The 16,115-nt window shown below is 33.1% G+C and overlaps 1 protein-coding gene and 1 long non-coding RNA gene across 2 annotated transcripts in view; both read right to left on the reverse strand.

Moving 5' to 3' along the window:
- LOC125676865 (uncharacterized) overlaps positions 1-16,115 on the reverse strand; it is a 122,478-nt gene that overhangs the window by 10,880 nt on the left and 95,483 nt on the right. The window contains exons 11-13 of the mRNA XM_056160460.1: positions 4,175-4,387; positions 1,840-1,937; positions 374-1,573 (exon numbers count right to left, since the gene is read on the reverse strand). Coding sequence (XP_056016435.1) covers positions 374-1,573; positions 1,840-1,937; positions 4,175-4,387 — 1,511 coding nt within the window. The remainder of the gene's footprint in view (positions 1-373; positions 1,574-1,839; positions 1,938-4,174; positions 4,388-16,115) is intronic.
- Positions 8,606-13,723, reverse strand: LOC125676874 (uncharacterized). The gene is made up of 4 exons (XR_007370846.2): positions 13,559-13,723; positions 11,359-11,443; positions 10,721-10,776; positions 8,606-8,710 (listed from the first exon to the last, which is right to left on the reverse strand). It is a non-coding gene; the product is annotated as an uncharacterized LOC125676874 (long non-coding RNA).

The raw sequence follows: 16,115 nt of genomic DNA on the forward strand, positions 1-16,115 counted from the left end.
TGTGCATATCTAGAGATGGACTTATTTGCGCAAACCAATGAATAATGGTCCAATTACGACGACACTCTAACATGGTATATATTTAGTGACGAAATTTAAGAAGCAGGTTTTACTACTTACTACACTGTTTCAGATGAACTCGTATATGATAAATATTTTATGATATAATATTTGTTGCATGAAGTAATCCGACATATGGAAGGAATGACAGCTTGACAGCTAAAATCCAAGGGTAAGTAAAATTTATTTTACGTTGCTTTACCACAGAGGAAACGGAAGTATTACAGGTTGATACAAAGTAAATATCTTGTACATAACAAATTACAACCAAATGTATTTCAATGTAAAAGTTCTAACAGGAATAGAAGTTTACCCTTTTCCAGTAATAAAGAAGTTCTCGTTCGTTAATGATATGATACGTCTTCACTGCGTGCCTTGGGCATGGAATTTCCCCTTTTCCATATAGTTTGGTTTCTTCTAAAAAGCAGTCGTTGTGTTCCACAAATACCTTCTGCTTTGAGCATTGGTATCCTACGACAAACATTACGTTTTTATGAAAATTCTGCGTCAGCTTCCCTAACAGCATATCGACAGTGTCACGAACTTGGAGTACAACTTCTTTCTCGATCGGTTTATTTTGATGTTGCAAAATCTGGAGCTGTATTGATGATCTGGTTACAGCCAGAGCAAGGTCATGCTGTTTATACCTAAAACAAGCCACGTTTTTGTACAAGCATAGTCCTTCGTCTTCTGAAACATCCCATTCCTCATTTTCCATACACGCAACAATTAGACGAAAATAATAGAAGTAAGGCAGGAAATGGAATTTGTAGACAAGTACAGACGTTTTAGATCTCAGAGTTTCAAAGTAGGATCCTTCGTCTGCCCCAAAGGTACGTTTGTTCATGCTTGGTATGTAGTGACGAGAATCTCCCACAGCAATAAGACCAAGCCGCTGCATGTACTGGAGAAGACGCCAGTTCCAAGGATTCTCTCCGAAGTGCAGTGCTTCCATTTTGTAAGAAGTTTTACTCAGTAATTTGGACAACAGCCTATCCCGAAGATGACCAGTTTTAAAAAATTCTCTCCAATCCTGTTCATTCTCTACAACATCACTAACGTGATTTGGGTCAGTGATTACATTTTTGAAGGAATCGACGAACCACTGGATGTCGATGATAACAGTTTCATTGAGCGGGTTCTCTTGGAAGTACAACACAACCCCCATATCATGGTACAATTTCAACACATCCTCGATTTGTGAATCCTTTCCTTTATTTCCGCCAAAACAAATCGGGGTCAATTGTGAAACTGACACCATTTTCTGTCCTTTTCTTCTCTGTTCTTTAAGGACAACCTCACACAGCGCCCAATCTGTAGGGATCGTTTCCTTCCATCGATCATGTTTTGTAATAGAAACCATGCATTTTTCTAATTCAATAATCGTATCCACACTTTGGTCAGTGTTTGTTTCAAAACCTAGAACATAACATCTCTTTCTATCTAAGTGTTTTGTGAGCTCCTCGTTGAATTCTAGATGTTCCAATACTTTATTGAACAGGATGTCGGGTGTCTGAAGGAAGCAGGATTTGTATTAATTTACGTAAGTGATATTTAGAAATACATTTGTTCTATTTGTTTAAGATGAAAATGAAAAAAAAGTATGTTTTTCTTTTGTGCGTAAAAGAACCCCTAAAAGAATCACGGTATTGTTTTTTTTGTTCTTGCATTTATTTGTATATCATGCATTGTTTTAAAATTTTCCTGAATCTAAATTTCATCAAATCTTACAAGTCACTTTAAGTTATAAGTACGTTTAAACTTCCCGTGGTGGTATACCTGTCCAGTAGTTTTGTCTAGATGAGTTCCCACGATGATAATCGGGGTATCATTATCACAGTAGGTGTGAATAGACTTCATCCAAAACAACGAGTATTCTAGAAATAAAAGAATTTAGCAATGGGTGATTGATTGTATATTGTTTACCGCTCCTTTCGAGAATTGTTCAGTCATATGCAGACGTTACAATTGCCGGTGAAGGGCTGCACAATTTAGGCCTATCCTCGGCGCTTACGGCCTATGAGCAGGTAGGGGTATTTATCGTGCCACACTTTTCTCATCCAACGGACCACCCCATTTAGTCGCCTCTTACGACAAGCAAGGGGTAATGAGGACCTATTCTAACCTGTATCCCACGAGACAATAGCAATGTAAGGTTATATCAATACTTGAAATGAAAAAACCCCATATTTGTGAATAACAAAACATTACATCACAGGCTCTTTAAACTATCGCGCGTTATGAATGATATTTCTTACGAATGAAGCTATCATTTCCTTAAACTCAAATTTGCAAACAAAGGAATAAGCAACATTATTCGTCATAAAATGTTCAATCTTGTATTCCGAAAAAAATTTCAAGTTCAAATCTACACCCTACAAATGTACCTTTACGATTGTATCCAATTTTTTTTAATTATAAACAAACTTTGCAGTGCCTAGATATGGACCATCCTATACTTAATCCAAATATGTGTTTTTGTTCTTCGTATTCTTTCAACTATAGTCCAGTTAGACATATCCTTACTGGTGATATTAATTCAGTTGAAAATGAGGACCTCAAATCACTTTTTTTAAAAGGTCCTAATTTCGGTCTTTCAATTGGTGACAGATATTTATTTCTATTATGAATTCTGTGGAAGATTATGCCAAACGATGGGCATTAACATTAACTCCACCGGTCGACGGGGGATCCTTACTCCTCCCAAGCACCTGATTCCATATCTGAATATCAAGGGTTTGGGTTTGCAAAACTCTCTATTTTTTATTGCTTATAGGAGTTACATGTATGAGATTGATAATTGTTCGTTATTTTCACCTTTCATTTGGTAATCACCCTTACAAACAATGAAATTCTTCAAAAACCATGCTTTAGTGTTATAAACATTCAATATGAATGGTATGAATGACTATCATTAAAGGAGATAATTCAAACGTACTGTGCCACAACATACTTGATTTGAACATATTCTATTGTATAAATATAGAAAAGAATTAGTTACAAGTTCTAACAACTTAGAAAACCTCTCCTGGTCACAATATATATGCTAGAAGTGGTGTAAATCAAATGTGTATTCTGAAAAATTGTAACGAACTTAAAGAACTATGGAATGGTTGTGCAAAGTGTTGAAAAGTCATACGTTTTGATGCTGATTGGAGAAAGGTTTTGCGATTTTAAATTTACTAAAAGCTCTTTAGAATTGTTTAGAATCCACATTTGATTAACATCACTTCTGGCATATGTAGTCACACAGTAAGTTTGAAGTTTATCCTTCAAAGCTGTTAATATTTTTGTGAAGAGCAAATATAGGGGCTTGGTAGAACACTTTTTGGAACCAGCAATGTATCTTTGTAAGAGCTTTTATGAAGTTTTGGAATCCAATATAGGTACGGTATCTCATATTCATCCTACCCATCCTACCCATTCACTGGGATATTCAATGTGTCTAAAACTGAATCATGGCTTTGAAGAATTTCATCTTTTGAAAGGGAAGTTGGAGTATAAGTATTATTAATAATTATTATTTTCATTCCTACATGTATGTCGGTTCGAACTCGAGATAAATAATTCCCACTACGGAGTCCTTCAAATTTGCCTCTTAGATATTTTATTGAAAATGAATATCAACAGCAAACTAAGAACTCAAGTTTATGATTTCAGCTTTTCCAATCTCCATCCTCAACTTCCCAAATTTATGTAGCAATAATACTGCATTATAATTTGCATATGGTGTTTATATCTCTCAACTGATTCGATACGCAAGAGGTTTCAACAATCTCGTTTAAAGTAAGCATTTCGCCAGTTCTATGGTTGTTTTAATGATCTACGAGTAGTTTGCAAATAGAACCTATCTTTGGGTCAATGTCTGTCTGACATGTTTAATACCGATTGTTAGGCCGTTCTTGCTTTGGTTGCGGATTATTCCGTTTACCTGATCAAGATATAGGGCTCACGGTGGGCGTGACCTATCGACAGGGGATGATTACTTCTCCTAGGATGGATGTAAACAAACACACGTTTACTGATCTCCTACGAAGATTTTGATTTTTCTGAAACCATGAAGTGCAATTTTATTAAAAATCACAAAATTGTTTAGATAACAAAAATGTAATACCCCCATACGTCCAGTCCGTAAACACTGTTCCTTGTTGTTCACACACCCTAGGGTCAACTCTTTCACTGAAAGGTTTGGACATGTCTATCACCAGGAGGTAGAAGGCCCTTCTACTCAGATACACTTGATGACAGGCGTAATAGGCGCACTGGCCTGCAAAGTCTACAATGCTCAGTAGTTGTTTCCCTTCCTTCTTCGTTTCCTCTTGTAGAGCTTTGAAATAAAGAAACAAATACAATTTAAAAAATGATTTATGTAACAATGAATTTCCATATATAAAAAGGACAGTCAACAACCCTCTCTTTGGAATGCTATCTTTTCGTAAAATAATATATTTGTTATGTTCTTAGCATTATCTTAAATTTGGTACTTTTCCAGAGGTTAATATACCAAGTGATGCAGTTAGCACTTTACTATAATATATCAACAAAGATATAAAGACGTGTTTTACCAACGTCCTCATATAGTCACAATGATATTATGTGTTATAAATTATAAAAATCCTATATCTCTAACGCCCTCATATATTTTAGGGTGAATTCAATTAAGCCCCACGAGTTACATGGGTAAATAAAATGTCTAATTATTAGCGCTAGTGTTGAACTAAAGTTACACAAATATATTCCGAATTTAAGCAGGAATGACAAGTTTTCCAAAAATGGCGACGTGTTAAGAAGAGACACAGCGAAAGATAGTTTTGATTATATTTTGGATCAAAGATAGACAGAATCAATAAAAACTCGGCAAAAATATGATTTTGACACATGATTCTGAAATTTCTTCATTTCAATTTTAAAATGGAACTTGTTTTAATTGGGAACTTCAAACACCACTGTTGAAATAATGAAATCACCATCTATTATAATACAACTGTAACGAATTGTTAATAATTGTCTATTTCAATTTGCAATTGTAAATGATCCTATGACAATTAGATTGATTATGTGTTTGTTTAACGTCCCACTCGAGCATTTTTCACTCATATGGAGACGTCACCACTGCCGGTGAAGGGCTGCAAAATTTAGGCCTATGATCGGTTATCATGGCCTTTAAGCAAGGAGTGATCTTTATCGTGCCACACCTGCTGTGACACGGGACCTCGGTTTTTGCGGTCCGAAGGAACACCACATTTAGTCGCCTCTTACGACAAGCAAGAGGTACCGAGGACCTATTCTAACCCGGATCCCCACGGGAATGACTAGACGACATAAATCAATTGACTATGTTAACACAACATGTAGTGAATTATTAAAGTTTCTCTCGGAGTTCTTTCGTTTCCATTCCGAATAATCTTATGCATAGATCACTGTCCAGTTCGTAAACATGCTACAGAGGTATTCATAAGCGGATCAGAACCTCTGGTAAAAATGAAATAACCAAGATATCTACTCATGTCTGTGTGTAGGGTCCGGGTTTGTTTTATTACCTTTTTATTCGCAGGCACTTGTAACAGTACCGTGCTGAATAATTGCGTACTTTTGATTGGCTGAGAAACGTTTTAATCAACTACATTAAAAGAGTTTTGGTTTAGGGTTATTTATATAAAAAAAAAATAGAAACATAGCACACATCTTCTTCCCTTAAATTCCAGTTGATATTTTCTTAACGGAACTATGTGTACATGATATTATTCAATACAATATTTAAATGGTGAAAGTAAATTTTCAACACAATAATGATAAAATTTGCATTCTGTATGGCGCTGATACAAATGATTTGGTGGCGTGAAACGAAAAATCGAGCAGTTGAGCCATGTTTTTTGCTGTTTTCGGGGATAAGGAGTAATGAATCAAACCATGACATGCATTGTACACCCCTACTAACGTTATTGTTATTTAAATTTACACCACGTGTTTTTTTTTGACCCATTAAAAGGTTAGAGGTGAGGTCAAATTCCGCAGTGAAGGAAACCGGAAATAAATCTGCCAAAGCTATAGTCATTTTCTATAAACTGTAATAGACATGTATCATCAATGCAAATTAGAAACTGTCATACCAGCGATGATTGTGAAATAGTGAAAAGCTCAGGAAGTTAAAGTCATTTAAAGATTTAGATTGTAGTTTAACTGATATTTAGTCTTATTGTCGTGTCATGAGGGGGGGGGGTCTTTTCTTCTTTTGTTCGGAGGGGGGGGGGGGGGCAACGGTAATAATTCCATTGTTTATAACATATGCAAATAAAGAAATTGGGGAGACTGCTTTCTTCCATTTTTCATTTATAGTGGTATTTAGGGTAAAGACAGAACTGCAAACATATATGCATGTATTCATGGAGAATTTGCATAAAAAAATTGTCTTTGGTAGTAAGTTTTTAACACCCCCTCCTCCCTCCGAATACTAAGAAATCATGAATTTTTTCGAACTTAGGAGAAAAGTTCCCCCTCCCAGATTTAGGATTTTGTAGAGTGGGCAAGTCACAGGACAAAACAATTTTTTTCCTCTTGTCAAGGATTTTTAACAAATTAAGTTATCTTCAGCATTGGTTACAAAAAGAGAATATTTTGCATTGAAAATAGAATTGGTGAAGAAAATGTGCGATTCCTCCCTTATAGTATAATTGCGACTCATATAAACTGCACAAAATAATATATCACATTATAAGTTAATCATCAACGTCACAGAAAAAATGAAATTGATGTTATTGTTAGATTCTATTACTACACTTCTATAGCATGCTATTTTTAGATTTATTCCTCTTTAAAGATATCTCATAAATTTTATAAGATATCTTATTAAACTTACAAGATATCTTCTAAAGTTTATGAAATATATTAATTGTATCCTTTATAATTGGATATCTGATAAAAGATGATAAAATATGTTATATATTTTATACGTTATCTTCTAAAACATATATCTTATGTCTTTTAAGATATCTCAAACTTAATAAGATATTTTATAAGATATCTCAAAAACGAAATTTTATAAGACATCTTGTTAACTTTATAATGTATCATATGAATATACTTTTATAAGATATCTCATAAAACATATAAGATATCTTGCATGTATATTATAAGATATATCAAAGTTTGAGCTATATTTTTTTTAAAATTGTTTATGAGATATCTTATAAGATATGTAAGATAACTTATAAAGCTTGTGAGAAATCTTATAAAACATTTAAGATATTTTATGTTTTATAAGATATCTGTTAAACATTATATCATTTGATATACAAGATATCTTATAAAGCTTAGGAGATATCTTTCATAATTTATAATATATATCTTAAATATTTTATAAACTATATATTATATGAGATATATATCTTATAAGATTTATTAGATATCTTATCAGAAATAGAAGATATTTCATAAATTATATATGACTGGTTCACGATTTTTGATAAAAATATTTTTCATTTTTGATGTTAAACATTAGAAATACAGCTCATTTAATGTTGACAGCCACAATTTTGACCTTATGAATGCAAGAATAAAAGTAAATATTTTAGCCTTAAATATGTGTTATGTAAACAAAGACTCGAGTCTTTTTATGTAAACAAACACACAAGTGAACTATTGATTTTGTAATAGAATGCATCTTAATTTTGCATATTCACAAATTTTAACTTTTAGATGACACATTTCACCCCAACAATGCTTGAAATGTGAAAGATATAATAATACTTGGAACGATATCCATTTCTTTTGAAAATTTCGTAAGCAATAGATTACTGCAATCTTTGTTTACAAAACAAATAATAAACTCTCTAAAATGAGCTTCTATGATGATATATCACCTTAATTTTCATGTGAAATCTTTCAAAAACATTAGACAGTAGATTTTGATCATTAAAAGTGAAAAACAAAATTTTGGGTAAAATCGTGAATCAGTCCCTTTAAAGGAATACCCGGTAGATACATTGTATAAATATGGCGTGCCATACACCTCATATACATATTTTCTATATATCTTAAGAAATATCTGTGAAAAGCCTAATACGCATTTTCATAAATTTAAAACTTAACGTACGAATTTTACTATTTATGCTAAAGCAATTCATCAGCAAATGTGAATTATTACTACGGTTGTGCTCTGCAATGCATGCAAGCAGGTAGTTATAGTTATACAGTATCAAAGTTGGTTAAGAAGTACTATGTACAAGTTACTACTCATAAATGGAAATTCAATGGTTGAAAATTTTCCACATTCATTGAAATATACATTGTTTTCTTATCTATATGACTGTATTGATCAGAAAGTAAGACAATGTTACACCACTGTATCTGCAAAAGTTTTTTAAGTCTTAAATATTAAAGAAATTAAACCTTTAGAGTGGAAACTTTTCACAATATGTCTATATATACATAAAATCAGATGCTGAAATTTTATAAAATTTAATTCTATATCAGTATACATGTATATAACAATTTCTTAAAAATTCTTGAAAGTTATTTTTATAACTTTAGTCTGTGGCATGCACTTTAGAGAATCCCAGATTACAGGATTTGAAGGTAGATCCTTAATGTAAACTGATGAATTCATTTAGGAATGTGCACTGCACACCAGCTATTTCCTCAAAATGAATCTCTGAAAGAAAAAAAAAATTCACAATCATCAATACAAGCTATCTAAATTTCATTTTCCAGTATGAAATATGAATACTGATTGTCTCAATTACTCCTTCTAGATATCTATTCTGTTTCAATTTAGTATCAATAGCATTAAAGACAAGAGACCCATGGACCACATTGCTCACATGAGTTACCTTGGCCCATATTCAAAGATTGTTCTTGTATATTTGCATGCAAAGCTTTGATCCTTATTGTGGCCCCAACTTACCCCCGTAACTATGATTATTACAAAGTTGAATCTGCACGATGTCAGGAAGCTTTCATGTGAATGTAAATTTCGTTGTCCCAATGGCTTCTTGAGAAAAAGATTTTCCCTATATATTTGTATGTTAAACTTTGATCCCCTATTGTGGCCACACCCTTCCCCTGGGGGGGGGGGGGTAATTTTAACAAACTTAAATCTGCACTATGTCAGCAAGCTTTGACATAAATGTAAGACTTTCTGGCCCAGTGATTCTTTTAAAAAAAATCAAAAGATTTTCCTTATATATTTGTATGTGAAATTTTTATCACCTATTGTGGCCCCATCCTACCCCTGGGAGCTATGATTTTAACAAATTTGAATCTGCACTATGTCAGGGAGCTTTCATGTAAATATAAACTTTTGTCTTACTTTCTGGTCCATTGGTTCTTGAGAAGATGTTATATTTTCCCTATATATTTGTATGTAAAACTTTGATCCCCAATTGTTGCCCCATCCTACCCCCGGGGGCCATGATGTTATCAAACTTGAATCTGCACTATATCAGGAAGCTTTCTTGTAAATTTGTGCTTTCCTGGCCCAGTGGTTCTTGAGAAGAATATTTTTTAAAGATTTCCCCTATACCTTTGCATGTAAAACTTTGATCCCCTATTGTGGCCCCATCCTATCCCTAGGGGGTCATGATTTTAATAAACCTGAATCTACACTATGCCAGGAAGCTTGCTTGTAAATTTCAGCTCTTCTGGCCCTGTGGTTCTTGAGAAGACTTTTAATGAACCCACCCTATTTTGTGATTATCTCCCCTGTGAAGGGTGGCAAGTTAGGCTGAAATTAACACTTATATGGTTCTGGAGAAGAAGTTGAAAAGGTTGTACAGATGGACTGATGACAGCAAAAAGTGATCAGAATTGCTCTTTCAAGCTTTCAGCTCATGTGAGCTAAAATCGATTTGGAATTTTTCTTTGCTATGTGATTTATCTCTACCTACACTGCATACACACTATGCCTATTTTACCAGAAAGAAAAAAATTTAATTATAACTTTACATGTATATTTTATGATTTTTTTCAAAATAGATATTTAATATAATTAACATTTTATAGAAGAGAAACAAAAATACCATAATCACAATTTGAAACTAAAGATTGTTTATTAGGAAATACAAATGTCTCCCTGAGCTCCACAAATTGGAAGTTCTCCAAATGAAACTGTCCCTTATTGTACTGTATGGTATTGAGGAGAAAGCATGAGCAGAAGCATTTAAGCATTTATGAACTCCGATAAGCCATATAGAAGTGTTCACAAATTATTTTGTACCCTCCACCCCTAAGATTTTAAGAAAACAATTGGATCTTCCCATCCCTACAATCTATGCCAATCTGCAAATGGCATTGAAGTATTGTGAAAAGTTTAAGTCTAATTGTGATAATCCATATCAGAGGAGAAGCATTCACAAGCTATTTAAACATCTTCCACCGCTCTTAGATCCACTATAACTTTTAGGAAAATAATTGGATCCTCCCGTCCCAACAATATGCACATCTCCATATGGCATTGAAGCATTGTACAAAGTTTCAAGTCTAGCGGATAAGCCATATACGGTAGGAGGAGAAGCGTTCACAAGAATTTGTGACAGACAGATGGACAGAAAGAAAATACAAAAACAATGTCTCGATCCCCCTGGAAGAGGGGAGACATAATAAACTAACTGTATCATCATGTTTCAAAATACTAACGATTTATACTAAGACACTGGATACTTACAATTTACACATGCAAGACACAGTACTATTTGATAGGCAGCAATTAAAACATGGCTTCTAAAAGGAAAAAAATCATGCACTTATTTAGTATATAACAAAAAATGTAATATTATGAAATTATACGATTTGTCAGTAATTAAGATTCAGTATTCCATGAAACAGTGTGTGTCCTCTGCAAGTGTACTATATACTCAACCAAGACAGGCAAAGTGATAGCATAAGCAATAATGTATCTCTTCATGAAAATATTTCTAAGATCTGCTACATGTATAATTATTAGCTTAATTCTTATAATCTTAAATTTTTTGACTTGTATCTGATGAAAGTTTAGAGGTAGAAATTGTGTTTGTGCCTTTGTATACATGTACATAATTTGTAAATGTAGTTGTACCCCTAAGCAGATTTTACATAATAAAACACTGAACACATATACAAAAACTTCATAAGTTCTGTACATATACATATACAACCATGCATATACTATAACAAGTTTTTAAGAAACAAAAGTATCTGCATGCAGTGTATAGCTTGGTTAAAAATTTAAGGACAGATAAAATGATCTCGCTTTGTAGACAGAATAATCTCCTTTAAAATCTTGAAAACATAATCATTACATTCAATTATAGGAAGATGTGATACCTTGACAAATCTAGGATTCCTTTGAGGATCTCAAAATACATTTGTTCAAAGGGTGGTGAATCACTCAAAGTCCCCAAAAAGTACACTGAAATCAGACACATGCACAAATATGTATTATGATTTGAAATTTAGGCTAAAAATATAAATTGCTGTGGAAGTCAAAATAATGGCAAGAGAAAAAGAATCCCACTTCTCTATGATACCCTTCCTTGTATTGAGGTGTACCGAAGACAAGTCGAATATACCAGTCTAATTTCAATTCAGATTGGAACATATAATTCGTAACTTTTTTCTTTAACTGTAAACAATTAAGTTTTAATATTCTGATCACAATCTCCATTTAAACAAATTAATTGTGTCTTATTGAACTTATTTTCACTTGTCAATGAAATTTTTAGATTTAGTTTGATTAAAATTCCTTATTATAGATAAAATTGAATTACAGATGTCAAGTCCCTCAAACAATGTTTCTTCAATGATCTCTTCAACAATATATGTTTATTTTAAAAACTAAGGGTAGTGTGTTTAATTTTTAGTCAGAAACACAATATTTATTTGATGCCTTAATTTATGCTTTTAAATTTTCAAAACTCCATCAACATGCAATATAATAAATATTTTGATCAGTTACAATTGTATTTAATTCACAATTTTTTCTTTACAATTTAAGGCAATTCAGTTAAATATATAGCACAAACTAAAACATGTAAAATAATTAACATTGCGCAGTCAGCTTTTCATTAAAGGGAGCTTATAATTACAAAATTCTTTACTTTAGGTTAAATAATACTCAGTGCACACTATGATCCTAACTTGGCCAAACTTGAAAAAAAAAATCCATGTAATATGATCATGCAAAATAATTTCTTCTCCTAAATTTCTAGAACAACTTCTTTATGATCACAGTTCAATTTTGATTTCTGAGACTTATAACTGTTTAATTATGTTGCGAAATGTAATACTAAAAATGAAACAGCAAAGGTTTGTTACAGACAAAACATAGTTGATGTATATTAAAACAATAGTTAATTACAGTGTAGTGCAATTTATTTTATATAAATCAAAGACTGCGATATTTTGCTACATATAAGAAGATTGATGCATGATCTGATGAAAAAAATAATTAATGCATTGTCCACTGGTGTCTAATATGCACATTTTTTTACCAGATTTAATATACATGTTATAAATGACAATTACAACCCTGCATTAGATACAGGGAGGATCCTATTAAATCTAATGCACCGTCCCCTGATGTCCTTTGCAGTTTTGTGATCAACTTTTAAAATTATCAATGGTACATTATATACTTTGGCAATGGTTACTATATATATACATGTATACATCTAGTCATGTTCTAATTTCCATTTATTGTTGCTTTTCCTCCACTTAAAAACAATCCATAATTGGTCACCTTTGAGCGTACATACATGTAGTGTATGAAAAGGGTGCTATATAAATATGGTATTATTATTATTAAATCATATTATAAAAGGAAAAGTTGGATTTTTTCATTTACATATGTACCAAATGATAATCATACAAATACATGTCATATACTTTTCATTCATTCTAATTTTCTTAAGTGTGCTGCATGCATCAATGAGTTTAATTATCAAAATCTTTATATATCAAAAAATTATGAATGGGTAGTATACACACCCCCTGGTCACCAAAATAGATCCAATCAATAAAATTTACTTTCTTCACAAAATAAATTCACTTTATTTATACTGCTAGATTAGGAAAATGATTATGTTTCCATCAAAGAAATATTAAGTTTAGAAGTTTTAAGATACTTGCAATGCATCTTTCTTTGCTTGTAACATGCACATTCACAGATACATACATGTATATACCTCAAACATGAAACAGACTATAATATTTTCTGCGTGGAAATGGTAAATTGTATGCAACATTTCAGTGTTTCATAAATTGAACACAATCCCTATGCAACATTAACATTTAATTATGGCATTTGAAATAGAAAGATGTCCTCTCAATATTTTTTTTCACGATAATCAAGAGTTCTTTCAAAGTTGGCCTAGGTCCAAATCTAAGGACGATAACTCTTTCTTATCATTTCTTATTTAAGCTTTATTAGCTGATGGCATTAGGAAAATAATGCATTGATACATAGATCTATATATTGCAAAAACAAATAAAGCACAATATACCATAATTTCTAATTGATACTTACATTAACACTGGAATTCCTTAAAGCACATCCATATCCGGTAGAAAATTCACCGGGTCTCAGGTAGCTCGCGTTGGAGTCTCGGAGCAGCGAGACTATATTTCATTCGATAGTCTTTGATTTTACGCTCTACTTAACACCGATAAAGAATATGTTCCGAACACGTTAGTAGGGGTGTTGTACATGCATATAAATCATCGCAGATGAGAACAGTACTAAATACATTTCCATCGCATATTCCGTGGAAGTGTAGATGACCGATGTTGTATAGTAGCCTTTCCCCATAGTAGATCGCCCCGGAAAAATGGCTATATTATAGTAGCCTTTCCCCTACATAACGTAGATCTTCCCCAATAGCAGGGTCACCCCCTCACAATTTTTTGTTTTCATTTTAGAAAACAGACTATGGAAAGGCAGTCGGGCTTTGTACAACAAATATTGATATTGCAGAGATTTTGAATGTAGATACATGAACATGTATTTTCATAGAAACAAATTTTAGAGATATGCTTTACGGTATTACAGAGAAAGTATAAAACATTCGAAATTATAAAAAACAAAGAAATCAATTTTGATTAAAATTCATCCCATACTACAAATGTATAAGCAAACACACCCACACCCACACCCACCCACCCACCTACAGAGAGAGAGAGAGAGAGAGAGAGAGAGAGAGAGAGAGAGAGAGAGAGAGAGAGAGAGAATTAGCTATTTCACAATTGTAATTTGCATTCTCATTGAAAACATGTTCAAGGGTAGGATATCTGTATTTTTGAGTACAATTTAGAGAGTACATGTACAATTTTAATCTAATTTGTTGGTATTTCTAATGTTATATCCATGTTTGAACACATCAAAGGTGAAGATAACGAACAGTGATCAATCTCATAACTCCTACAAGCAATACAAAATAGATAGTTGGGCAAACAGGGACACCTGGACACACCAGAGGTTGGATCAGGTGACTAGGAGGAGTAAGCATCCCCTGTCGACCGCCGTGAGCCCCTATATTCTGTTCAGGTAAACGGAGTTATCCGCAGTCAAAACCAGCGCGCCAAGAACGACCTAACAATCAGCACGAAACACGTCAGACAGCATTTGTCCCAATGATAGGTTGTATTGACGAACTAGATCGTTATAACGACCATAGAATTTGCGAAATGCTGACTTCAATCGAGACTGTTGAAACCCCTGCAGTACCATAAACTTGTTTGTCAGTAGCTTACCTCGATTTAAAGACTGACTACATGTATACGCAGAACAAGGTCTTGCATATCGAATCAGTTGAGATATATAAACACCATATGCAGGTGATAATGGAATATTGTTACATAAATATGAGGAGTTGACGATGAAGAAGCTGAAATCATCCCGTTTGTCATACAGTTGAGTTGTCAGTTTGCTGTTAATGTCTACTTTCAATAAAATATCTAAGTATGAAACAGAAGTGGACGACTCTGTGGTGTCCTTTATTTCGAGCTCACAGGGATATATCAATCTTCACATCTGAAGAAAAGCGCATTATTACAAGTTTTGATCATGAATGGACAAATTGTACGGGCCTCCACCTGGCGGTATGGATACGCAAGTTGTATTGAGAAAAACTTCTAAGTAAGAAGAAAAATAAAGAAAGATAACGTTTCCTGATAACCATGGTAACACAAGTCTGAACTATGAAACAAAAGGCATTATGTAAAAAGAAAGATTGTATGTACCATCATTTTACATACCTTTTATATTCTCATGAGGATTCATTTTCAATGTTTTGAAATAATGAATGCACAATGCATTATCATTATTGTCTAAAATATGTTTACTTCGAAATTTTAGATGAAACAATTGGTTTGAAGCCATTCTTTTAACACTTTGGTTATTTTGTTTTTTCGTTTGTATATGTTTATCATTAGGGCATCTGCAAAACCACGAAACGAAATTGAAACGAGCCTAGGTCCACGTAGGAACGAAACGAAACCAGTTTACGCCAGGGGTGGATCCAGGCAATATTTCCAGGGGGCCCAAATATTTAAGGTATAGACCCAATTTTCCCAGGGGGAATTTCAAAATTCCACGTGGGGTGGGGGGTACTGTGCAAAAGATTTTAATACAAAATGTAATATACATGTATGAACATGGATATGCAATAAATTGAGGTGGTAAAATGAATAATAGTTAAGCTTTCAGCTCAGAAATTTTGTAAACGAATAAGTATAAATCAAAGTACTGACAGTAAAGCTGGGAGTTGCACCGCCTGGAATAGTTACGATTATATCGATAACATCTATTAATCCACCAATGACCCGAGAACAGTTGGGGTTCCTCTTAAAAACCTCTAATTCAATTGAAAATCCCACTTTCTCCCAATGAGGTGTTAAGAATCATGTCTAGCTAGAAATCGAGTTGATTCCTTGGTAAGCGACAATTTGGAATCAGGGGTAGACAATCAACAGAGTTGCAGAATTTTTAAAAGTTTTACTCCACTAACTGTATGAAAAGTTTTGTGTTAATGAAATGGAGAGAGACAGTTTTGATTTCTCTTACGATAAATACCTATTTGTTTAAC

Source organism: Ostrea edulis, chromosome 3 (genome assembly GCF_947568905.1).
Source record: "Ostrea edulis chromosome 3, xbOstEdul1.1, whole genome shotgun sequence".
Classification (NCBI taxonomy): Eukaryota; Metazoa; Mollusca; class Bivalvia; order Ostreida; family Ostreidae; genus Ostrea; species Ostrea edulis.